At 38.4% G+C, this 27,265-nt stretch overlaps 1 protein-coding gene across 4 annotated transcripts in view; it reads right to left on the reverse strand.

Annotated features, from left to right (window-relative positions):
- Nucleotides 1–1,807: 1,807 nt before the first annotated feature.
- Nucleotides 1,808–27,265, reverse strand: part of ldb2a (LIM domain binding 2a) — a 93,111-nt gene continuing 67,653 nt past the window's right edge. Inside the window, exons 4-9 of one of the 4 annotated variants that reach the window (XM_071457465.1) lie at nucleotides 25,096–25,218; nucleotides 19,440–19,523; nucleotides 14,233–14,356; nucleotides 12,211–12,264; nucleotides 11,279–11,409; nucleotides 1,808–3,760 (exon numbers count right to left, since the gene is read on the reverse strand). In XM_071457465.1, the coding sequence (XP_071313566.1) occupies nucleotides 3,530–3,760; nucleotides 11,279–11,409; nucleotides 12,211–12,264; nucleotides 14,233–14,356; nucleotides 19,440–19,523; nucleotides 25,096–25,218 (747 nt within the window). In that variant the 3' untranslated portion in view covers nucleotides 1,808–3,529. Of the gene's footprint in view, nucleotides 3,761–11,272; nucleotides 11,420–12,208; nucleotides 12,265–14,232; nucleotides 14,357–19,439; nucleotides 19,524–25,095; nucleotides 25,219–27,265 lie in introns of all 4 variants that reach the window. The other 3 variants (XM_071457464.1, XM_071457462.1, XM_071457461.1) reach the window with 3 other exon arrangements.

Raw genomic sequence — 27,265 nt, forward strand, 5'->3', positions numbered from 1 at the left:
TAAAGTACATATTTTCCAATCGTACATCAAGCTTTGTAATGTTATGCTTTACGGTATATTTGTTGTACTATTTTCTGACATTAATCAAAATTTAAAAACAGCAAAAGTAATAATAATAATAATAATAATAATAATAATACATTTGTATTGTCTTATTTAAAACTATGTGCTCCTTTGTAGCATGGTGTCCTATAGAAAAGAGGGAAAGCCACAACATATACAGTTAGAACCACACAATAATTGAATGTTGTTGTAGTACCATGACTTCCACTTGGTGTCGCCAAAGTTCCATCAAATCGTCTTGGATTTAAAGTCTACCCAACAACAGCAGACACCCATTGCTACTGAGTTATCTGGAGAACTCAACTGAGGACGCAGAGTACATACATATGTTCATGTCCGAGGTTTTACTAGTTACTCATCTAACTTGCTGGTTGAAACAGGACCCTACATGTCAAGGGATGAACACAGAGAATATGTGTCAAATCAAGACTAGATATTACAAATTTTCTTAAATCTAGCCTGAACATTTTATGTTCAAAACACTAAAATTTAAATCTTAGGCAGTGTTATCCAACACTGGCATTTACCTGCTCATCCAGCTGAAACAGTGTCAGCGCTCTGCAATTTATATGAGTAACACATTAAATCCACTCTCAGATACCAGATATCAGAATATGATCGGTACAATCCTTAAGATATTTTGAGAGGCAATTTTTTTTTTTTTTTTTTTTTTTGTTTGTTTTTGTTAACATATAGTTCATTTAGTGAGTTCCTGCATTTCCCAGAATTCCTTTGATAACTTCCAAGGGGCAGAGAGGAAGGAACATGAACATGTAGTTTAGTTATTTTAATCAAAAGTGAACACAAGATCATATAAATTAACCCAGCAAGTCAATTAGTATTAGAATATTATGCATATGGCATGATTGTGGCCTTGTATTCAAAACAGCCTTGTCATGTGACTGCACTGCATTCTGGTCTTAGAGGGTTCTTTGGGCATAAAATGTTCTGTCTTATTTCTGCCTCTTGTGCAATGGATGTCTTTAAGTATGATCATTCAGTGGCAGCAGAAATTGGCAGCTGTGGAAAATAAGCCACTGCTCTATTTTCCTGAGTGACTGCCCCCAAAATATGATGTTTAGAATTGTATCAGGATGCAGGAAATATTTGGACTTAATTTCCAATAATTTAGTTTCACCAGATAACACAACAAAAAAAAAAATAGCACAAAACCACAATTTCAGTCCAGACATGAAGTTCATTAGTTTAAGGTAAATTCCTTTCTTTTAAAATGAAGCTGGGAATAAAATTGTGCCTTTCTGGAGAGCCACCAACCACTAGATCTCCCTGACATCTGTTGAAAGATCCCATAGAGATCAGTAAACTGATCATTTTTCAGCAAAATTATATTTTCCAATTAACAAAAATATCTCATCAAAAGTTCACTTTTGAGCTGCTCTGGAGCTTTCAGTTGTATTGCATGATCTTCCACAGCAGATGTAGACCTCCAGTTGTCATGGAGATGTAGATTGTAGATTTTTTCTGAACATGTCAAGGACTGTTCATGACAACAGGGCAACTCCATCTCCATCTCTATGATCAGATTGAAACCTCTATAACAGCTGTTACATAGACCTTGTGGTGAGATTGTTTTTGTCAACTTCTGTTTCCAAGGCTACGAATGAACTTTCCATTGACTTATCAAACTATTCAGAGAGAACAGATATTAGTGAATTTCAAAAAACGGACAGAAAAAGAGCCGGCCACATGCACACACGATGCATGCAACCAAACAAAATTTAAGTCCTTTGTAAGCACGGTTTATTGGCACACATAATGGTAAAGCATACATACCAGACATCAGATATGACACTGAACACCTCTGCTATATAATGTACAAATGGTGTCTAATAATACTAGGCTCAAACATATTTAGAAATGTGTTAGCTTCCTTACAAATGCACAAATAAATACCCATAAGATCCAATCGTATAAAGACATCCATCGTTGTCTTCTTGCCCATTTTCAAACAAAAGTCCAACATAAGAGATCAGGGATATAGTATCAATTCAATTAAAGATTAAAGAACAATTGTGAACACAAATACAGGGATCTCAAACCATTTCTGTGGGGTGGATGGGATTTTATCTGTGCGTCATTTTGAAAATGTAAAATTGGTTTCTTCTTATGTCACAGAATATACAAGAAATATGATTGTGTGACTGTGTGGTTGTTTATTAAATTTGTGGCTTTGGTTCTGCACTAGCTAAAGAGGATGGGGAACATTTAGAGTTTGGTTCTGGCAACCAGCGTCCATCCAAACCACCCTACAGAAATATGAATCTCCTGTACAAAACAAAACAGCTGCCATATCCAAACTGGTTTCAGTGGCTAATTTACAGTGGACAAAATAGATTCCACCTCTATTTACAGAGCTACAAACCTTGTAACAGTGTTCCCAAACTGATGAACCAAAAAGGAAAATAAGACTGATGTGTTTTAAAAAGTACATGTATCAAACAAAATAAAAATCCTATAAAATCATGCAGGAAAAGGCTTTAGTATCAGTTTGGGAGTAGGTCGTTAAAGGGAAAGAAGTCCAATTTTCAAGGAGGGAAAAAAAAAAAAAATCAACATTAATGCATCAACGTGTGTCGGCAAAGTTCACATACTGATCGGCAAAATTACAATGAGATTGCAAAGGATTCTGAGAGAAGCAAAATACCAATAGACTACGAACACAATCAAACTGGTTTGCATGAAATCACAATCTGTGACGACTGCAGTTATGTGGAAAAAACAATCCTAGGACCCGATTTTCCCTCATTTGAAAGGAGTCCATAGTGGTAGAGAACTTTTATTTCCTCTTAATTGGAAATGGAAATAAACAGCAACAGCAGAAACAAACCCAACAGCTGACTGAATTTTCAATTGAAAATGCAATTGCCTCAAATAATGTTTCATTTGTTTCAAATGTGGTTAGATGCTTCCATTGGCTCTGTTGGCTGTTAAAAACACCTTGCCTTCTTCACACTGAGCTTGCTATTTTTTGAGACATTTTGTTTGTTGTTTTTATTCTTCTTCTTCTCTTTCCATTGTCTATTGCCAGCGTGATGACTTGTGACCTGCAGGTCAACCAATCACAGCTGTGGTATTCCACCAGACAAGAGGTTTGTAACTGAAGGTCCAAGGATTTTCCACTGCATTCTTGAAAAAAATGCCCAAGCCTTTCTGTTTTTTACATTACACTTGCATACGACTTGTATGCATTTCTTGTCTGTGGATACTGCTGTGCAATGGTGCCAGTTCTCAGCGTTCTCCAAGATGTTACAGTGATTCATAGAAGAAGAAAATATCCAGGACGGACATATTTTCTCTGGACATGCCAGCAATGAGTTTGCAGACGGGGGTTCTGATTCAGTACAATGTTATGAGGCGTAGAAGCACTGCCCTCAGGGGAAGGGGAGAGGTTAAAAAGTCCAGTCCACATGGAGTCAAGGATCTGTTGTTTTCTTCTTCTTTTGTTTTACTGTGAGGGCTGGGGAGCTGTGCTCTCAGGCTTGCTGTCCTGGGCAGCGGGGGGTTTGCTGTTCCACGGGGCATTGTTGCCCAGAGCTGGGGAGCTGTTGAAGTCGTCCTCGTCGTCCAGGCCGTTGGTGGCGTCGTACTGCGTATTCTCCAGACGAGTGATCAGACGCTCATCCTCGTCCCCAAACTCGCCACCCATCAGGGTCGGCTCACCCACCACCATCACGTCCTGGAGAGGCAGAGACAAGGAGAACAAATTTACAACCTGACCAGGAGAAAACAAATGTTCTGAGAGCACACTTTTTTTAAAGGTCACATTATGTAAAAGTTGCGTCTTTTTTTTTTTTTTTTTTGTCACGCTCACAGTTTTGCTACTTAAAAGCTCAAAAGCATTTGATTCACATGTGACTAACACTGTTATAATATTTGAATGTTGCCTTTAACATACAATGCAGTCACTGTTCTGCTGTACGTCAGTTGTATGTTAAAGTATTTTTGTTCCACCATAACCAACCTACATTTACAGTAGGCATAGCTATATATACCTACATATACACTAGTGACATATTTTAAGTGATTCTTTAAAACGTATACATATTTTCCCCAGTTTCTCTTCCTATTTGTCTGCTTCTTTTTATACTAAATCCACTCTTTCTTTGTTCACCACTTTTAAATTCTTTAAAACATGTTTAAAACTGATATAAAAATATAATCAATTTTAACACCAGCAACCGTGACATGTTTTTGGTTTTTTGCAAGACCATCTATACTTAGCCTAGGGGTGATTCAAAATTAATATGCTAAAGTGAGTGAGAAATCACCAGAGAAGAAATTAATGCATATCGGTTTCATCTAATTCTCAGACCAAAGCACCATCGGAATATCAATTGCATGCACATCCACCCAAAAAGACTTTATAATAACATTTACTTCAAATAAATTAATATGCATGTTGTCTAATTTTCATCCTTAGCAGAAAAATGAGAATTTAATCAGCGTGTTTTTAAAATGGAGGACAAACACAACAAGATCGTAAATACGTTTACAAAGTCTTGACTCTTGACTTGTCTTTACAGTTGCAGATGAACTTGTGTTTCATTTATTATAGTTTGTTTTCCACAATGAAAACGAAACCCCCACAATAGGGGGTGTATATTTTCCAGCATCAACACAGACCCCTGGCTTGCTGTGAAATATCAGTCAGGTTATGTGTTGTATATGTTTCAGTGTATTTGTGTGTGTGTGTGTGTGTGTGTGTGTGTGTGTGTTTAGGAAAGATGTTGGTGTATCCAGTGAATCCATCCGTATGGTCGACCCCTCTCAAAGCACTCTGTGCAAAGGAAACCTTCCCGTACAGAAAGCGGATTCCCCCACGCTCTGCAGCCACCCCAATCAATACTCATCATGTAAGACATATTTCACAGAGATGGTCCTCTCACAGCAGGTCAAGGAAGGGAAGGAGAGAGATTTATCCATTATCCACCACTATCTGTGACTCCTGTGATGTGAAGGAATCCTGATAATTCTTTAGAGGGGGACGTACCGGTTTAAGTTTTAATTATTTAAAGTTATCAAGATGAATTCTTCTGCATTTCATACACAAGTGATTCTGTTGACAAATAATCACTTTAGTGTCATTTGTGAATTCAAATATTGATCAATAAGCTCTGAATCATGGCTTTATTTCTTTGTGTGTAGTGAATCTTTGAATCTCATCTTCCTATGACTGACTAAGCATTTCCCTACTGGCGAGCCCCAGTGCCACCCACCATAACCTGGGAAGAAGCTGTACAGTTAAATGGAGCGCACGCTTCACTGGTCATGTGTGTCAACGCTGCTTTGCTTGGGAGATCTTGCTCGCTTCAGCCATCTCCTCTGCAACACACACACACACACACACGTGCACTGGCACTCAAACCCAGATAAGCTTACTGTACAATCACACCTTAGCACACACAATCACACCTGAACACAAACACAGACAAAAGCACTTGAATGCATACTCAGATTAAAGCTATGTATTGTGCACAACAAATAAACACACAAACACAAGCCTAAACACTTGCACACACACAATCCCTGATTTGTACACAGAGAATCACACATAGCAAACACACATGATCACATCCAGCAAGCATTCATGTGAACATACAAGCAAATCTAGACAACTTCACAAACTCCAACACTCCCCCACCCAAAACTCAAAATACACACACACTTTGATGAAGAGCACCAATGGGGAGAGGCAGTTTATTTATTCAAGCCATCCCCAAAACCCCCCTAGCGACCACTTCTACACCCCACTATGCCTTAATCAGGCTAATTAATTTAGGTGAGCTTTTCAACTAAATGACAATATCCACACTGATTTGTCAATTTGCATAGCTAATTAAGTCATTAGCTAAAAACGTGCTGATTGCCAACAAGCCTTGCATTCACCATCTGTTCCTGTGAGGAGGCCTGTCAACCTACCTCTGGCCAATTTTGGGTCCAAAAAAAAAAAAATTAAAAAAAATAAATTCCCTCCAACAATCACAGCTGGTGGTTAGTCTGAGACTGGGGAGTGCTAATTGTGAGCTAATTAATACTGTCTACTCGTCTACTCATCTCATTAAGAGTTAGCCTTCGCGCTAGCTAAGCAGCGGGGCTTTGAATGGGCTGACGCAGCGATGAACGCCTTCCTGCTCCCTTCATTCACTGAACAGTGTCATTAGCATATTTTACAGAGATTAGCAGTGAGTAGTTTGGAGGGCATATTTGCTCCTCGGGCCTCCAGGGCAACAAGTGGGAATTTAAAGAGAATGTGGCAGGACTGTGGTAACAACAAAGAGGACAAAAAACATAACTACACCTTAGAGCAGAAGCAAAGGAAATTACATGAAAAAAATGTAATAAAGTTTAGTCAGGTGGCCTGATGCACACCAACACTCTAAGACTCCTAAAGTTACCAATCCTGCACCCCATCTGTATTCAAACACTTTAAACACTGTCATCTAATTGAGTTAGATGCGCTCATGTTTTTTTTGTTTTTTTTACTTCATGCTAACATCATAAAATACAACTTTAAAGGATAAGAGTAGTGATATTCTATAATTTTCTTTTTTTTTTTTTTTGTTGACAAATCCTGTGAAAACACCAATGATCTGGTCTGTCTCTCAGTGCTTTCTGACTTCCCTACCCTGTCAGCTCCAAGCACATTGATCCTACTGAAGAAGTAAATATTAAAAAATAGCTCACAGATCATTCTGTATTTTTTTTAAATAACTGGACACTGTAGTATTTAGCAACTCTAAGCAACTCTAAGTTGCTAAATACTACAATACTACAGTAAATAGCCTACTAAAACTAGCAAAATCTAGCAACTCAAACAGGAGTGAGCAGTGCATTTGGCGGGGGACTATTTGTGTGTATGCACAGTACAGCAGCAGGATGGTGTATGTGGGATCAAGTCAAAATTAACTACAGAGTGTGTTAATGGTAATAAAGTGTCACCCATTGCAGCAGTGTGTTAGAATAGTTTGTGGACAACAATGGAGCTCTGTGGCACAGAGGAACAAGATACATCAGGCATTAGATACACAGACAATACTTGTTAGTGGATCCATTCATTGTTAGCACTGTATTTGCTGAGAATAAGGAAAATACAGAATATCACCAGCCTTATCCTTCAAGTCTAAGCACTACTCTTTTTTACAGTGTAATTCTGTTGCCACAGAAATAAAATTACTAAAAAACGTGGCCAAGTTCCAAAATTTACAGGCAACTGTAAAACATAAATAAGACTTATGTATGCATCTCTCAATAGTAAATTAAGAAACTATGAGTTATGTTTCAATTTAACACCAAATTCATGAGATCTCTATGGTAGAGCCACACAAACACAGGTGTTTTTCTGTGGTGCTTGACTCCATCTTTCTATTTCAATGTGGAACTATGTGGAAATGTAATCCTCAGATTATCTGTATGGTCTACTGTTCAGTAGTTAAAGAAAACTGAGTACCTTTACCCAAGTACTGTACTTGAGTACAATTTTAAAGTACTTTTACTTTAGTTGAGTGTTTCCTTTTTTTCTGCTTCTTGACTCATTTTAGAGGCTAATATTGTACTTTATATTCCACTATATATTTATTCCATAACCTTAATTACTTTACATTTTCTGATTAATGATAGAAAATATAACAAATAAATTCTGATGTTTTATTACAGTTTGAGTTAAGACTTTATTGATCCCTGGGGTGAAATTCAGAAGCTATTCAGTAATAAATACTGCTTAAAATCACCTCCACCTTTAACAAACAGCACTGCTACTGACTGTACACAGCGGGTGGACAGTTAATTAAGTCTTAGTCTAAGTCTAAGTTTAGTCTACAATATGTCGTGTACTTGCTTCCTACAAATGCATGTACTGACACTGACTTACAGCATTGAAATGAGAAATATCTGCTGCTACATGCTTGGTAAAAGGAACAGCACATGTTCAGCTCTTAATTCAGGCCACTAGAGGTCCGTGTTGCTCATTCTATGAACGTACCCCTCACACCCTCCCCACCTTCCTTCTCCCACACCTCCTCTCCTCCAGCCACTGGTAACCCCCCCTCCACCCCCACCCCCCACCTTCCCCCTTGCGAGGGTCCACTCCTTATTGTCATTGGGCTCACGTAGGCTTGTGCTCAGCCACAAACGAACAACTTCTCAGACAAAGACAGCAGGCGCGCAACATATGTAACCAGCATGTTACCGGCCACGCTGCCAGTCTTTAAGAGGCGTGTGAATGCAAGGCATGAGTGGTACGACTGGTGTGTGCATGGTGTGTGTATGTGTGTTGTTGTGTGTGTGTGTGTGTGTGTGTGTGTGTGTGTGTGTGCGCGTGCGTGGAGATGGTGGTGAGGAGGAGGGGGGCAGTGTTGGAGTAAAGTGTGTGCATGTGAAGGAGGGCTGGGGGTGGAGGGTGTATACAGATATCGGTGATAATGAGAGCTGGAACAGAGCCAAACTGCCTTCTAGAGAAAAAACAATTGTGCACGCTGTGTGTATGTTAGTGTGTGTGTTTGTGTGTGCGTTTGTGAGATGTACATTATGTATGTGTGAGATGGAGAGGAGGAGGTAAAAGAAGGGAGTGAGGGCAACAAATCTCCAAAGATGACGAGACAGCTAACCACGAGGCAGAATATAGAGGGACAGTACAGTATGTGTGTGTGTGTGGGTGGGAGAAAGAGTGTGTTCCTTATTTAGAAATACTGCCAAATATGCCAGGGAAATTATGTTTTCTGGCCACAAGTAACAAGCAGATGAGCAACCCATACCTGGTTGGAAACTGGAGAAACAAGTTCATCCAGTAATAAAATTATACATTCAAATAGGGTACAAAGTGTTTTTTTTAAAGCGCTACAGTGTTCCAATACCTCTAAATTATATTTATACACTTCTTATATATTACTTTGCAAAATAAATATGTTTAGAGAAAAACAAAACACTGACTGCACATTTTCAGTTGACATATTGTGGAGGAAATGTTGTCAATCAACATCTCTGCCAGGTCATAAAAGATGCTCACCAAAAGCATATTTTATTTTACACATTATATCTGCTTGTACCTACTAAAACATGACAAAACTTTTTTACTGTTATGTTTTGGCACTTGAAGTACATGGTTAAAGTCAGGGAAAGACCATGGTCTTGCTTAAATACTGGAAAAGTCAAAACACATGCTAGTTAGATGTGTTTGCTAACATCATAAGATACAACTTTAAAGGATAAGACTGCTGATATGCTATACGCACTACACAGGTCTCCAGTGTTATACTCTTGAATTTTGCTCTACATTTCTTTCAAGATGTAATAGGGTTGACAAATTAGCAGTACAGACACATACTTCCTGGGAGACAGGGTTGCTATACTAAACACACTGAGTATAGAAAAGCATTAGAACCCTCAAATATCCCATTAAGCAGAATTAGTCCTGTGTACAAGATGAACACACATTAATGCCAAGCAGCAACACTTTAACGTTGACAAATCCCAGTTATGTTGGGTATCAGCGCACTTTGAGCTATACTGGAGTGATGTGTTCAAAAACACCAGACTGCTGCACTGGCATGGGTACAGAATAGTAAATTGGATGCAGTAGTGTAAATATAATACAACATGTGTATAATGAGTGTATAGAAAAAAAAATAGACTCTCCGCAGACAACACAACACCACAGCATTGAATCCTGGGGGGGAGTGCCAGCGATGTGGTGTAATACTCAGCTGTTTAAGAGGCTGTTTAACCTCTAACTGTGTCAAGTGGCCTGTTATAGAGGCATGTAGCAAAATCAGACACTCACACCCTGGCACACAGTACACAGAGTTATGGATAGATAAATAGCTACTTATATTCTAGATAAAATATGTTTGGCACTGTGGTGCAGTGACCTCACAGCAAGAAGGTTCTGGGTTCGAGTCCTGGTTATGTCACAACCTTTCTGTTTGGAGTTTGCATGTTTTCCCTATGCCTGCGCCGGTTTCTTACAGGTACTCTGCTTCATCCCACCATGCAAAGTCTTGCAGGTTAGCTTAATTGGTAACTTCGAATATGATCGTGAATGGTCGTTTATCTCTATGTGTCAGCACCGTGATAGACTGCCGACCTGTCCAGGGTGTACCCCGCCTCCCGCCCAGAGTCAGCTGGGATTGGCTCCAGACAGGATAAGTAATAGCGCTAAGAGATGGATGGATAGAACATAACTGATCAACATTGGTTTGTTATTATTGCTGATCAATAGTTTGTTAAATCATAGATATTTGTTAGTCACATAGTCTGCTGGTGATATAAAGCAGTTAAACTGTTCACTTAATTAATTTGTGTTAGACTTCCTAAAAACAAGTACTGTTGCTAATACTATAATGGTGCAGGGCTACAGGGTTAGTTAGTGACTGTATATGAACTCCACACAGTATGAAGCTACTTTTTTACTTGAGTTTTTATTTGATTTGTTTACTTTTTTATCTGAGATGCTCTTTCGTAGCACACCCTGCTTCACATTCATACAGTTCTAGATGCACAGAGCTGCGGAGTACAAGCTACCAGGCCTCTGGGCAGTTGTGAGTTCAGTGCCTTGCTCAAGGGCATTCCAAGTGTGGTGGCTGAGAGAGGGCAGAGTGTCACTTTTCCCTCCCACATTTTCCCATTTGGTCCTGAGATTTAAACCTTTTTTTCAAACCTTTAGGCTATGGCCACTTGGTTGAGCAACAGGGTCAGCAGGGTCTTTTTAAACATACATTTTCTGAGAAACTGGAGGTGCACTCCGAGAAACACTGATAGAAAAGAAGTAAATACACATCAGCAGTTAAAGTGATGTGACACCATCCGCAGCAAAGCAGCAAAAGTAACACTTTTATTCACAGTCTTTACTTGTTATTTATAAATGTAGCTGTTCTTGCGCTATTTTTTGTTTTGATGATTTTTAATGTCATTTGTGTCACTCTTTATGATATTTGATGAGCACTCTCTTTGCCTTTTGGGGCGAGATGTTTTCATCCAAGTCCCTCGGGGCTTCTTTGTCTCACTGCACAGGTATGAGGTTTTTTTTTTCACCCTCTCCTCCTGGTGTTTTTCTCTCATTTGTGCAAATAAATTAAACCTAATAGCTGAAATACCATTAGGAATTTCTTCTGCCTTTGTGTAACCCTGCAAACATGCATGTGGAGATGTAGAAAAAAGTAGAAGAGGAGGCAAACCGAGTGGAGCTGATGCTTACAGGTACCTGACTGGAGAGGCTGAAGTTGGTGGCAGGGCTGCGTTTCTTGCTGGCGGTGGTGCCCACGCTGCTGTTTGCGCTGCTGGCTGAGTTCTTCCGTTTCCTCCTCTTCGTGGTTGTCTGTCGGGCAGGCTCAGCTTTGGCGCGACCAGCAAAGAGAAACAGAGGCCATGCCAAGAACATAATGCATACAGACGGAGACAAGGTGTAGGGCTGTGTGCAGTGCGGAGTGTGTGTGCTAGAGGTCATACAGTAAAGGCTCGGACAGGCAACATCAGATGTAGAGACACAAAGGTGTGCTAACAAACCTATATGAAATGCCCACACAAGAGATAGCACACACACAAACACAAAGACACATAACACAAACAAGAGCAACTAGTCGACAATGATCCATGCTTTGTTTTCTTCAGAGGTGAAACCACACGAGTGTTAACATCTCCCAAGACATGCACTAGTAAGAAAGAACCCCTGTTTCATTTGCATAAATGCTCAACAATGGACCCTGATGCTCAACGTAATGTAAATTTGTTAATGATTTCAGCGCTGCACCAATTGCCATGTTCCGCAATAGCATGAGCCAGATTAAAACTGCTCTGCTGAGGCAGAAAGCACATTCATGTTTGTATTACTGAATATGCTTTTATTCTGCATCCATTCTTGCATATTTGTTGCAATTCTAAAGAGTTGATTTGCTGAGCATGACCATGTTATTGTTTTAATCATTTTGTTATAGCCAGAGGTGGAGAAATATGTCTTTACATGCATGAAACTGGCACATGTAACCTGTATTTGTTATTCATTGTAGGTGTTAGTACTAATTGTCAACATGTGGTTGAGCATCCATGATAAACTTGCACACAAAAATGTATTTCATGGCATTCAATGCTGCTTTCATATACGATTACAGACAGTTAACTGTGTAAGAGAGAAGATACCTTTTTTGTGATTTGTGGGAAATATTTCCGTTTTGAAGTTCTGTGGGTGTCCAGCTGAAACCGGAGCCAAAATAAGTTTAATTTTATTCAGGTTGTTGAATGATTTCTTAAACAATTTAAGACAAAACGAGACCAGAGATGACAACAGAGAAAAGGGTGAGAAATAATTGTACATTCAGTGCCATACAGCATTTAACACCACCGGGAAATTTTTTCCAATTATGAGCTACACATAATTCCTAAAGGTACAATTAAACCACATGTGAAAACATTATTATAAAAAACATGTAAAGGGATGACACAGGTTAATAGAGATTTTGGAGTTTCTAGTATCTATGAAGCAATTTATGTAGTGCATAATTTATGAATACATGATTTTGCAAATTCTGCCAACATTTGTTAGAAAACATTATGCCTTTTTAATCTCAAGAGAGACAAGAAAACATTGCTGTGATCTTCAAACAGATGTCTGAAAATGAAATACATTTTTCGAGGTTCTTACTAATCACACCAAGGGAGATGCTTTCATATTCAGTTAGAACAACCAGCGACTCATGATACAAACAAAACTGAAACTATAAATCAGAGCCAAAACAATAAGGGGCTTTTTCATCAGCATCTTTCCTCTTTTGATTCCTGACTTTGACAGACGTGTGAGCGAAAAAAACGGGCCTATTGTCAGAGACAATCATTTCTGTTATCCAACCGGTTTCCTTCAATGCTGAACCGGTGACGCACTAAAATTACTTCCATTTCCACCAAAAGTACTTATCAGAGCATAAATGCGCCTGTGGCTTCCTTCCTGGCTGAATCCCAACCAGTTTCCAAGCTGGAGAAGAATTGCAGGAAAAGGGGAATAACACGCTACCAGTGAGGAAAACCGCAACTGCAGCTAAACTGCAAAGATCAGGCAAACTGCATGTCAAAATATGGACAGATGACATGACCCTGGAAAACACTCCTCTTAAATGGTAAAACAGACTGAAGAGGCCTGAGATAGACTTGGTAAATTTAATGTAATACAACAACATCATTAATCAAGTATTGAGTATACAAGCACCCCAGATACCACAATATTAAATCAGACCTATTCCACACTTAAAGCTGCATATGATATAAATCTGCATCACCCATAAAAGATTTCATATCAAGCTGTGTTCTCTTTCTATGTGCAAAATTAATCATCAATACAGTCTTTTTTTTACCCTTAGACTTTATATTCATAAAACGCTTTCCATGTTTTTTTCTCTGTTTTTTTTCTTTTCTTTGAAGAACGTCGCTGACGCTGGGGAGCTGCTGGCCAGGGAGCTGGATCTACTAGTTTGATTACACCCGGCATTCTTAATTAAAGTTACACAGGTCTGAGTCAAAGGCTTTTTGACTGGTGTTGGTTTTTAAAGACATCTCGTCACGGCTCGCTAAGCATTGCAGTAATTTGCAGCCACTCCGATGTGTCCAAAAAACTCAGCTTACTCTTTCTCTCCAGCTTAAGACCACACAGCCAATTTAAGTCTGGTATTTTTCAGAAACCGCCCTTAAAACATCAATCATAGAGAGCTGAGAGGCCTGTTAAGATTGGCAAGGTTGGGATTCGAGAGGCAACCCTGAATTCTGATTAATTTCACATACCTGACAGGCAAAACAGATTTAAGGAATTAAGACATATAATGGCAAATTTGGAAACATAAATGATGCAATAAAAACATAGTCTGAGAAAAATATTCCTGTTCCTACAAAGTGAGTGACGCCACAGAATTAAATGCCGCATTTTAAAGGAAGCAACTTTTAACCCCTCTTAACATTTCTGCCAGAGGGAATGATTAACACTGGATCCACATTTTAGCAAATGTAAATATTTCTGTTGTCATTTGTCCAAGCTGTATTTGATGCTACTATCTATTAGTATCTTACTGATTAATGTTCCAGACTAGTTTTACTGAGTAACCCTATCCAGATCTGCTTCTTTGAACAGACGCTTTACTTAGACAGTAAAGATGTCAGGAGTAGGTAGTAGGTAGTTACCTGGTGGGGCGACCATTCTCTGCCATTTTTGGAACAGGCATGTCTTGAGACAGTCCCGGGGGCTGAGGTTGTAGGTCTTGTGCCTTGACATGAGCTCCTGCATGGGCTCCAGGATGACACACAACTGCAGACACAACAGGACAAACCACACGTTCAGTTAAAGCTGACTCATTTAACTTTTGATGAGAGAACAGAAAACAAAAACCAAAAAAACAGAGTTTGTTGCTTAATTAATCACCACAGACTGACTTTGAGTGATTAATTGTGAAATAAATCTAGTTTTTTTTTATAGGCACTATTAATAAAGTACCTTTAAAAACAGGTTTACTGCCAAGTGCTTTGGAAAGAAGGACAAGAAGACAGATAGAGAGAGAGAGATGGGCAGGACGATACATTTTAATATGAGCAGCTTTTGTTGAGCTGTTTACAACTCACAACAAAATGTGAATGACACACATATTCATGCATGCATACTGGGACACACACATTTGTCCTGCTTTTCTCTCTTTACACACAGTGAACACACAGAACGGTCCCTCATTCCCACACTGCGCTCCAACAATATTCTCCAGTTAAAAGACCTTAAGTACAATACTCAGTCTGGAGAAAACTGTAAATCTCTGGTGATTTGCAGTGAGAGGAACCAGGGGTCAGCCTGTCATCTTTAATACATCAGCCTTAGCTTATTCAGATAACATCTGGATAACATTACAAGCAGGTCAGCCCGCCTTCTTTGACAGCAGCAACCATCCAGATGCTTGTCAGTACAGTCAGAAGACAGTGATTGGACAGTCACTGGCGTCTCTACATTGGTGGACCAATAACAAGACAACACTGGGATCAAACTCCAGGCAACCTGCCCTGTTCATATCCTCTGGCTGGATACATTTCTGTTGCTCTTCTGTTCCTCTATCTTGAGAAAAACTTGACCGTTACTCTCTTTTTTCAGCTTTGTCCTGTTTTGTGACAATTAATATATCAACAATTGAAGTGGTTTTAAGCAAACATAAAAACCATAAAGAACATGCATCTTGGTGTCCTAGTGGTTTAAACGCATACTATATACTACGACTGCATCGTTCCCAACTGGATTCAACTGTGGACCCTTCTGCGTGCCATTCCCCCTCTCTTTCCTCCCCCTGAAAACTTGAAAATTAATAAAACTACTTGGAAAAGCAGAGCAGGGCCTCCATGTTCTTGTTTTTTTGTTAGCAAGTAAGAACCTTGCATTTGGACTGTGAAGAGACTGTTATCATTTGTTCTACAGCAGCAAAGGTATCTGCGAATAGTCACAGGCTGGAGGTGATGGTGGATGGATGTTTGTAGGAGACTGGGATTCACAAACTTTCTGCTACAAGCTTAATTTAATGATGACAACAACCCTTTCTAATCTCAACCACGACCACGTGACATGACCATGTATCTTTTTCCTACTAGGTGAGACACCAGATGAGTAAAACAGACATATGGGCGATTCTGGCGGGGCTGAAAAACAACCTATCTTGTTGTTTTGGTACAAGGACTTGTTGATCTCTTGTCAGCCATAAATGCATATCAGGTGTGCTGTGGAATAGATTTTATTGTTGTTACTTCTGCAGAGCACATTGTTTGTAAGAACTAGTGTTATACAAAGAGAAGCAGATGTTCCTTTGACACATTGTGCAGACTAGAACTTAAATCAGATTTCTTTAATGGTCATTTTGAACGTCAGTTTTTGGTCTTAAAAATCTACTGGACACCAGTACAGACCAGCACAGTCCTACTGTTCTTTTTATCTGATCTCTCTTATCTACAGGACACTCATGTTTTCCTGTGTCTTCCAAAACCAGTACAAATCCCCATCTGAGATCATTTAAATGTGTTTTCTGAGCTGACACCACTATGGTTAAGTTTTGGGCAAAAAAACTACTTTGGTAAGTGTAGGGAAACCAGGGTTAATTATGAAAGCAGGAAATGAACAGGGGTCTCCAGTGCCCTGTTGTTTTAAGCAAAAAAATCAAAATATTTGCTCTTTCTAGTTTCTCAATGTGAAATTTGCTGCTTTTCTTTGTCACACAGGATAGTAAACGGAGAATCTGTGGATTCTGGACTCTTGTTCAGAATGAAAATGACATGTTAAGGCGTCACCCTGGTCCGTGGAAAATTACAAGCATTATCTCCTTATTCTGGCATCTTATAAAATAAATGATTAATCAAATAATTCAAAAATTAATCTGCAGAAAAAATTGATAATGAAATAATTATTCCATTATAACCCTATGACACAAAATTACCTCCTTTGCTTCCATCAAACAGAACATGATTCCTACAGTGCAGCTTCCAGAGGGCCTCGTTACTCGAATGTGAACATGTGACCTGATGCAGTTTCTTTAGAGGACAGTCATATAAAGTGATTGAAGTAATTTTCTCATACAAAGGAACATATCAGAAACATATACAGTACATATATATATACGGTGAGGTCTTGGCCATTGTAGCAACATAGTTGCGGTGCAGCTAACCAGGTAAGCAGTCAATGTAGTTACTGTTACTGCTTCCCATCCAGCATGCTGTAAGGTCAAAACTGTTAACTTGCTCAAGGGCACTTTGACAGTTGTTACTGTGAGAAAGAAGACTGTTAATCATTCACTGCATGCTCAAATGATCTCATGTGACCTTCAGCAACCCACCACCTCAATGTTTCTGATGTCAGGTCTAATCAGCATGCTCATCACCTCATAACACCTAGAATCCCTGCAAAAATGTTTTAGCATGATGGATTTTCAAACCAGGGATGTTCACCAGTCAGGGGTTTTAAACTAGTTATTCTGACAACCATAGACTCAGCTGCTAACGCCAAATTACCCTACATAAACATAGTAATGTCTGCTTGTATTCCCTCCGTCAGGATGGCAGTGTTTTGATGCCATGCAGCTCGAGGTAAAGTGAACATCCCTGTAACAGACTAATCCCGTGTTCTCCTCTGATAGTTCCCTCCTGACACAGTAATATCCCTCCCCAGCTCAGCCAACAAGCCCTGGCTCTCAGCCTGAAAACAAGGGCTATTTTCAGGCTGAATAGTAGGAAGCCGGCAGCTCCAATACATGGAAAGGCTTAAATACTCCAACTGAAAAAAAGAGAGAGAGAGAGAGAGTGGGAGAGTGTTTGTGAGAGTGAGAGAAAGGCCGGTTGTAACCCTTAGCCAGGAAACTGTCACTCTCTTTTGGAAGCACTGATAACCGCTGGGAAAGGCCTTTTCCAGAGACACATTACTGCCAGTTAAATGTGAGGAAAGGGTGTATTTTACCTTGACACCCTATGATAACAGTAAGGGAAAATATCATTTGCAAATTGTGGGACATGTTGAATAATAGTGACTACACAGCAGTGGTTCCCAAACTGAGGATTGGGATCTCCAAAAGGGGCAGAAAGATGATTATTGGGGTAGGAAATACGAAACTCTGTGAGAAAAAGAATATATGATTTCAGGCTTTCTTGTAATCTTTGCTTTGCTCTTGTGAAGAAATATAGTTTTATGTCTTTAAGCCTCAAAATAGTTTCCAAATGACACTGCTAAAAGGAAAATCACACTTGGTAATTGAACTGTGAGCAGTTTAATCAAATACGCTGTTTCATATTAATGATGTACAGCAATAATGGCTGGAAACCACTGCTTTACAGGACACGGTAAAATCTCTACTAAACACTCGGTTCTTACATCTTGTTCCAAGAAGCTGCCAATCTGGCAAAACTCAAGATTAAAATGCAGATTCAATAAACTAACCAACACTACTACTAGTTTATGACGTTTTAACTATTACTGAAATGAAAGAAAACCTCAGAACAAGGTTAAATTCCTAATTGAGAGAAATATTTTCTGTAGCATTTAAAATAAAACCACATTGTGCCCTGGGGAAGTTGGCCAATCCTAATTTACCAGAGACATGAGGATTTACGTGAAATATTTCAGGTTTAGACCACTGAGGCAGTGCAAATAATTTCAACAAACTTTTCAAAGGCGATGCTGGGGCTGCTCAGACACAAACAACTTAACCTCTTCCATAAAATGCATGCTGTCAGCAAACAGAAAACAAGGCATGATCCTTGTTGCATTGTTTTATTTGCTGAGTACTGACCATCTGAATAACTAAAATAAAGAATAAACCCAAGCTGGATCTTTAGTGTGTAATTACAGATACTTGAATTATGTGTTTTCTCTTTCAGCAGCATTACAGTTGCTTTCTGCATAGAAAATCATTGTTATAGGAAAACAAAAACAGCCACCCTGCTCCCCCTCTCTCTCTCTCCCACTCTCTGTGTGTCTTTCTTCACTCAGTTATTATAAGCAGCGGAGGTGCCGTTCCCCGATTCGCGCGCCATTTCACAATTATGAGTCTCAACAGGGAGCGTTCATTAATGTTATGCTAATTTTCTGTATCCAATTAATTCTTCTCTCTCTCCATCTCTCTCCTGCTCGCTCTTGTTCTCCCATTTGGAAAGCGTAGCTGTCAGTCAACTGTGGCGTTGAAAAACACAAATAAAACCCTGTGAAATAATTACTAATGTATTCAGCCAGCTTATACTTCCTATTTCCGTAAATTATATTGCTGCGGTCAGGTAGAAAAACATGTATATGCAGAGAGTAAAGAAGAAATAAGTGCTTATTTTTTGTTTTGATGCCATGCACCTTTGAAATTATACACTCAGGTTTCAAACGCCCAAGAGTCATAAAAACGTGTTCTGCACATAAATAACAGTATTGGCTTTCAATTCCTGTAATACAGAGAAAAAAAACTACATTTACAGTCACGATATGACCTTAAATAAACTAAAGAGCGAGTATGAGAAAGTAGAAAACATATCTGAAAATGAAACTCAAGTAAAACTTAAGTATTCAAACCTGAATATACCTGTAAATTTAAAATTTTCAATAAAACATCACAGATTCACTGCAAGAAGCAGATCAACTATGACAAAAAAATACATAATAAAAACAACTTCATGCTGTCTAGACACATAAACATGAGAGGTTTAGTTAGAAACATGACTAACATGAATTACTATGTTTAAAAATGGACAAGAATTGTTCCTCTGTGTGCATTTAGTGTGAGGAGATGAGAACAAAAACAAAAGCAGAATGACAGTCATAGACATTGAACGCCTACACACATCCACACAGACAGACAGACACACACACACACACACACACACACACACTGAGTCTTTACCCTGAGGTAGTTGAGGGTGAAGTTGGTCAAACCCATGCGAGTGATGTTTTTGGACAGTTGTTCCAGCACCTGAGGGTCTTGTGCCTGAAGTCAGCAGCAGAGAAATAGAAGAAATAAAAGAAAAAGTTACACAAACACACACACACACACACATATATTTATATACATATCTGACATATCTATATCTTGTTATGTTTGCATTCAACTGACTACGCCTAAACAAATTATCTGTGGACAATTAGGCTAATTGGCGTTCATCGGATATGCGCAATTGACACATTCACACCCTCAAGTCTTAAATGCATCTACTTAACATAGTTATTGCATTTGCTATCAGTCTGAATGGAAGCATTTCTGAACTTCATTTCACGCAATTGTCAAACTGTAGGCTAATTAATCAATATTCCTTTGTCATCACATTTAAAATTACACACATTTTCAATTTCTTATCTTGACTGAATTTGATGATGTTGGTGAGTGCATATATACATGGTCTAGGCTGCAGGGAAAAACAATTTAATGTTAAATTAGTGAAAAACCTGCAGATATAACCCTCCCTTCTATTTTATGCATTGTGCTTTATGTTTACGTGAAGCATAAATAGCAAAAGATCCAGTGAGATCCAGTTGACAGCATTAGTCACACAAAAAATTAAGAACTGACCACCATCTTCAAATGTATAAAAAATTACCACTGAATCAATTGATTGTAAAATAGAAAATGCATGGAAACCCTGTGATTTTACAGTGTGTGTAGGAGTAAACAATACATCTTAAATAAGAAGAAAGAAAAAGAAAATCCAAAATAGCAATAATAGGATGGCAACTGATTGAAAAAAATCTCATGAGGACACATGATTATTCACTAAGCCTGTTTGCTGCTCCAAGAATAAGCAGTCAAATTATAAAAAGCTGTAGGTATTGACAGAGCAAAACATAGCCCAGACTGAGCAGAAGCAGTGAGCACACTTGCATTCACTGCCTCATGAAATATGCATAATTCTATCTCCAGTCGCATCTCTGTGTGGAGAAAGTCAAGAGGGAAGCAAGGGAGTCCTTCTGTACCGTCAGCAGACCAACATGAGCGACAGGAGAATTGAACCAGTGTGCATTATTGGCAGCCAGCAGATCAGAATCTGAATTACGTAACTCATCAAGTAGAATTAGGCTAAACACACTGTACAGAAATTTGTCTTGACAGCACTGGTGCAGAGATGTATCAACAATTTGTAGAAATGCAAGTAAACACTGGCACATATGGTGCAGGGACAACAGAGACACTCTGTTCAAGAGGCCAAAGACAGACAAACAACAGAGTACAAACTGCAGAAGAACGCATTCAGAATTCAAGATGCTCAACAGTGGTCCAAATAATAAGTTTAAACAGGGAAGACAATGTCAGTGAGCACCTACAGCGTATGAGTGAAACCTAATGTAAGGGAGGTGGGGATGCTGCTCAGCCGTGGTGCAACGTAATCTGCAGAAGCTTTATACCATTTGAGGCATCATTTAACTTTTCATTGTTAGAAATATTTTACATAAAAAATATATAACCTTATTAAATATCACACTTTGTTACGGGTTAATTTAGCCAGCTATGTATATTGTAGTTAAAATTAGCATGCAGCCCGACAAAGTACAGCAGTACTGTAAAATGCTGCTTCCATCTTAGTGCATCAGTAACAATAAATACAATGATATATTATATTTTGAATTCACACCTTCACGTTTAATGGTGTATTTCTACACTGTTGTACTGATACTTTTACTTTAGTAAAGATGTGAATTTTCTTACCCATTTGGATATATTGTATAAAATAACACAGTGCATTATTCTGTATACTGTATGTTTCTCTTTGCAGGTTTTATTATTGCCACTATTAAAGTGAATTACTTTAACAGCTGTTGCATCTGTACCATCCTGCATTATTTGTAACTGTTTGTCTTATGGTTTATTGTCATAAATTTTAATGAATATTTACATAACCGTTTGAGGTCTACACAACGGCTCAACCTCATGTGTGTGTACAAGGGATGTGTATGCATTTGTGTGTGGGTGGTTGGGAGGGGGTGTAGCAGATGTTAGGGAGGGAGACACATAGGATACATCACTAGAAATGATGTGCAGGGTGTTTATGCTTTCTTTTTGTTGTTGTTAAATCTTTGTGTGTTTTGCATTGTTTTTGTGTATTTTTTGCAGCTTCGAAGTGCTGTATTGTAGTAGAATGTTGAGGAACTAGTTCTCCATGATGAGTACTTTGTTTTTTAATAATTTAATTACATTTTGTTTCTAGTACTTCTGTACTTTCACCAAAGGTTTTGCAGGACTTTTACCTGGAGTAGTTTCACACTGTTGTATTGCTACTTTTAGTAAAATCTCTGATATTACCAATAGATTTATAAAGGGATATATTGAAGATAACCTTTACTGCTGGCTGTCATCATGGAGCAATAAAACCTGAATGTAATAAATTGAGACACCTGTCAATCAAGTAATCGCCCTAAAACATACTTCTGTTTAGGCCTTCATTCTCTGTAATGAAGAAATGACTGAGAATCATCAACAAAACCTCACTTCACATTGACTGAAATTTTTTGAGACCAGAATTTTTGGAGGAAAATATTTAATGGATAGTCACTGACTTCAATACAGATGAATTTCTGAAGTCAGCATCTAGTGGGCGTTCAAGGAACTGCAGAACTTTGGCTCTGGCTTCAACACTGAACTGTGAAGGCTTTGCACATTTTAATATAAGAACTGAATCGACATGTGAAATTACTTCTGTTTTGAAGCCTAAAATTTAGAGGCTCAATCAGCATAGCATCACTGAACTGTACATGCATAACATACAGGGATATGGGACACAGCAGTTGTTTGGGTGGTGGCCATTATTTGAGCCTCTGTTTGAGAAGTTATGGTAAACTACTTAATTTCAAGTGCTTTTATAAACCTAAATGGTGATTAAATGTAAAGCTACCAGTGGAAGAGAAATTTAAGTTTTTCATAGTGCATAATCATGCTCACACTTTATTCTAAGTGCCCCTGTTTGGCATTTATAAGCAGTATATAAACATTTAATAAATTGTTAATTGCACACTATAATGTAGTTCAAGTGTTAAGTGTGTTTTTATTTAGTAACAACTACAACTTCTCCTGTGGGCAACCATAAGTCGAGGCTGATGAAAAAACAGACAACGAAAATACAGTAAAACACAGTTGTATTAAATATGTCTTCATAGAAGTTTTACTGACAAATACTGTACAGTTAGTAAACACTTAAAACTGTCCTTATATCTGCTTACAACTACATTATAGTGTACAATAAACCAATAAGTTGTTTGTATAATGCTTATAAAGACTAATTAGGGAGACTTAAAGTGAACTGTTACCATAATCATTCCAAATATCTTGTGACAAAATGAAACCTTTTTTCATCCTGTACTTTGTTTAATGCAATTTTTTTCCACACACACCTACTCACTGTCCTCATCATATGTAGTGGATCCTGTGAATTCTTTAGGCTTCTCAGTAAATTTTACTTTAGGCACATTTTACATTGTGAAAGTCAGTTCTTCTTATAATGAGAAGGTTTTGTTGCTGAAGTTGTTCTTAAAAGTCTTTTTCTTCTATTAAGATATTTTTATACTTGTTCCTTATCAGAACAAAAAGCTGATGTAATGAGTCAGTCAACAATGGCTAAAACCACTCACAGGCCCGTTCTTTATAAACTTCTAAAAACTAAAATAAGACCAAACTTTATTTCTTTTCCAAACAGTTCCTCCTGAGTGGCAGTAAAAAAGCAGCAGTAGTTCAGCTCACATCAGAAAGTGGCTACATCTGTACTGGTATCTGCAGTTTCAACTCTCCTGACTCCCATGTGTCTATATCTGCTTTCATTAGTCCAGGCAGCGATCAAAAGAGTGAACTCACACTCGCACACAAATCACTGAAGATCTGGCCAGGACCCACAATACCCCACAATATCCCACTCTCTAGGAATTAGTGTGAATACCCACAGGGGCCAATTTATTGGTGAGTGAATTTCATATGAAGATTTGGTCAAAAAAGAAGCTGGCTATAAAGGCAGAGCTGCCTCCTACACACACCTTTAGCTCCGTGGGGGTAAAGAGAAAATATTGAAGGGAAAAAAAAAAATTATTTATCAAGGAAATTGGAGGAATATCACTGCTGAGAAGAAAAAAACATTTAAGAGCACTTTAATTATTGTTGTTTCTTTGTCATTTTCTTACCAAAACCCTTCTCAGACATGGAATACATAACACTGCTGACTTCATTTATCTGCTAAAGTAATGGCTTTCATTCAGGATTTTTTTTTTTGACATTCATCGTGACTTTTTTCAAACGTGACAGCACATTTAAGGAAAGAGCCATGTGTGCAACATTTGGCACCTGGTGCGCAGGGTGCGGTGAGTTGACAAATTTAATGATGATAAGGAGGAATAATGTTTTCTGGTCTCTCACGGGCTACATCACTGATGGATTTTGTCACTGAAGCTTTAATTAATGATCATCGGGAGTGCAATGGACGCCTGCTCCCACTTCTCTTCTAGTTAATCTCCTAATAAATTTTCTCATGAATCTCATCATTTATTAGTCCATCATAGTCCAGTGCACAAGTCCAACAGTGCACGACTATAGAGTGACAGAATGTTAAGTTGGGACTCTAGTAAAATTTCTAGTTGCTCACAAGTTAAAGTTAAAAATGTGAGGACTATTGTGGTTGTGGTTCATAAAATATATAAAGAATTTAAACTTTTCTGACATGAGAAGAATCTCCTTACAACATAAAGTTCACTCAAATTGGTTCATATTTGATTAAAGTTTATTAAACTATTAAAGTTTATTGTACTATATATTTAATTGAGCATAAGAGATGATACTTGGGAAAATTATTTAAGTGATCTTAATCAAGTGACTAAGACGCACATTTAATTCCTCATCACATTCAAATCAACTTGTGCTGTGTGAAGTGTCAGAGAAATGTTAATAGGTCTGACCTGGTAAGATTGCCATTTTGACTTTTATGCAGAAGTGATTTGGGCACTTACTCAGATATGAGACTGACTTGTAAAACTGCCATCACATTTATGTAAAGAGGTGTCTGAAAACGGGTCATGAGAGTTTTATAACCCTTGGGCTCTTGATACATACAAAAGCACAATTGTACAGTTCCAGGGTCAGTGTCAGTATATGCATAACCTGGCCTCCTTTATGTATAAAAAAATGTGTTTTTCTTCTCTCAACAGCAGTGTTATACCATACAGTTTCAGTTCAAAATCATTTGAATACAGGAAACCTTCTGCTAGCTCTAGCTATACTCCACAGCTCCAGTGACTAAATGTGTGTTACACTTAGTAGAATTAAGCAGATTATTCATTCGACCTTGTTTTTTTTCCCTCTCCTTTTTTCAGACAAGGGCCTTTTTTATCCTCTGTGGCCTTTGATGTCTGCAAATAAATTGGTTTGCAAAATCCCTCCAAACTGCTTTGTTGGCGTTTAAATTTCATATGCTCATGAATACCTTCAAAAAAGTGTCTTGACAGTGTGCAGAGACCCTCGTTAGGATTCAAAAAGTGACACCAAATCCGGGCAGATCTGGGTGTATTTTGTCGCCTATTAATGATGTCACACTCACGTGCATGGCCAGGATGCTGCGGGGGATGAGCTCACGGTATTGCCGGATGGTAAAGTGCCACGTCTTGATCCTCATCAGATCATCAAAGGCAAACTCCAGTATCAAACGACCCTCTGTGCAAACCTGGACAAAGATCACATAGTTAGTGTTATTTTACATTTCTCCTCAGCCTGATATCTTTTTCACTAATCTTTCAGTGGCTGGCAGGCAACCGTCAGCTGATTTGGACACAGACAAAAAAGAAATCAGTGTTTATTGGCCAGGCGTGATTCTGATAAAAAACGCTGGAAGGGTTTCGTCTCCGTTTTGGAATTTGTTCAAGGACTTTGTAGCATGGAGTGAGCTATTATGCTCCCAATATTTACTCTGCTCGCTTCCCTCATTCAGAGCGTCTGTCCTTGGGCCTCTCCACCATCCAGCTATTTCTAAAATGTGAAAATAAATGTAATCTAGAAAGGGGTGTGTTTACGCCAGAGACAAAAGAACTTCAGGTCAGAGAGAGTTGCCAATTAGGGAGGAAAGAGAGAGAGCGGGAGAGAGAAGGAGGGAGAGAGAGGGAGGAAGACAGAGACAGAAACAGTAAGGGGAAAAAAACATTTTTTCGCCCCTTTAGCTGAATTCAGCGCTTGCCGGGGACCTTGCGCTTCTCCCGTATTTCGTTGCTGTGACAACCAGGGAGAGAGAGGAGAGAGAAGTGGAGAGACAGACAGAGAGGAAAAAAAATCAGCTGATTAGTTGGCATGGCAACGGCAAAGATGTAATCCCACCAGACACACTCTAATCAATGCCCCCAGCGCAGATGGTCTCCTGAGGATCAACAAGAAAGAGGCTAGCAGCCATACTGCCCCCCCACCTCCCCCAACCCCCTCCCCCTCCAATCCTTTTCAATTTATATATATATATATATATATATATATATATATATATATATATATATATATATATATATATATATATATATATTTATTTTTTTTTTATTTATTTTTTTATTACTACTATATATGGTATTACTCTTTAGTGTGTGTGCATTACACATACTCCACATATACACAGCACTGTAAACTTTAGTAACTAATAATGTGAAAACTCAATTTATTAGGAACAACTACCTAAAACTTATGCACTCTAACTCTACAGTCCTGCAATAGGTTATAAAGGTGATATAAGTTTTGGTTGAAACTGTTTTAGTGAGGTGTTGATTCAACTATATGATCATTTTGGAGGATGTTGTTTGTGGTGCTGTTGAATTGTATTGTATTATAATGACAGGTTGTTACTATAATTTTTTCCACACCATTTGTACCATTATGGTTGGGCTTAAACACACCTGTCTGTTAATTATGAATACTTATACCTTTACTTACAGTATATACTACACACATCATGGCTGCAAGAGTTGCACAAGCAGATCTTTCCCCAAAAATATTTGCACAAATCACTTATTTAATATAAGTATTGTAATGTACATATTATTTTGCTTTTTAATGTCACCCCTGTCATTTATTCATTTTATCCAAATAAGTCTTTATATGCTTTATTACCTCTTGGCCTATCTCTGTGCTGCCGTAAATTACCCTTCAAGTCAATAAAGTTTCACCCTTTAAATACTGAATGAGAGACTTCTTTTTGTACTTTTACTTCTTCTGAAAACAGATACATATTGTTCTGGAAATTATCACTTTCATCCGATGACTGACACTACTCAGCGCTGATACACATGTGCAAACACATCTGGGATCTGCTGCATGGTCTGATACTCGGCTTGTCTGAGCTTGATAAGTGTGGATTAGACTAAAACAATGTTTGGAAATAATCCTTGGTGTTTAATGGACAAAATAAAATGGTCTTTATTTCATTTTTTATTTACTCTAATTCCAACAGCAGTTTGTCCAACAGCTGACCTCAGAGTTCAGACTGAGAGTGACAGGATGCATCATGATGTGTAACACACCAAAACCAAAACAATGTCTTCCCTAGAACTGAAACTGTGGATCTGAACCAATGCTGAGAGTTTATTGAAAGAAGCTGTAAAACCGCAGATATTCATTCACAGCACTAAAAACAGGAAGCCGCATTTTGATTTTATACATATACCCTATATTGTGACTCTTGAATAATCATCACTGACTGCCAGCTTTTCAGCCCAGGCTATGAGTAGGAATGTTGTAAT

Source organism: Trachinotus anak, unplaced genomic scaffold (assembly GCF_046630095.1).
Source record: "Trachinotus anak isolate AG129_WGS33_773 ecotype Australia unplaced genomic scaffold, CSIRO_AGI_Tana_v1 ptg000021l, whole genome shotgun sequence".
Taxonomy (NCBI): domain Eukaryota; kingdom Metazoa; phylum Chordata; class Actinopteri; order Carangiformes; family Carangidae; genus Trachinotus; species Trachinotus anak.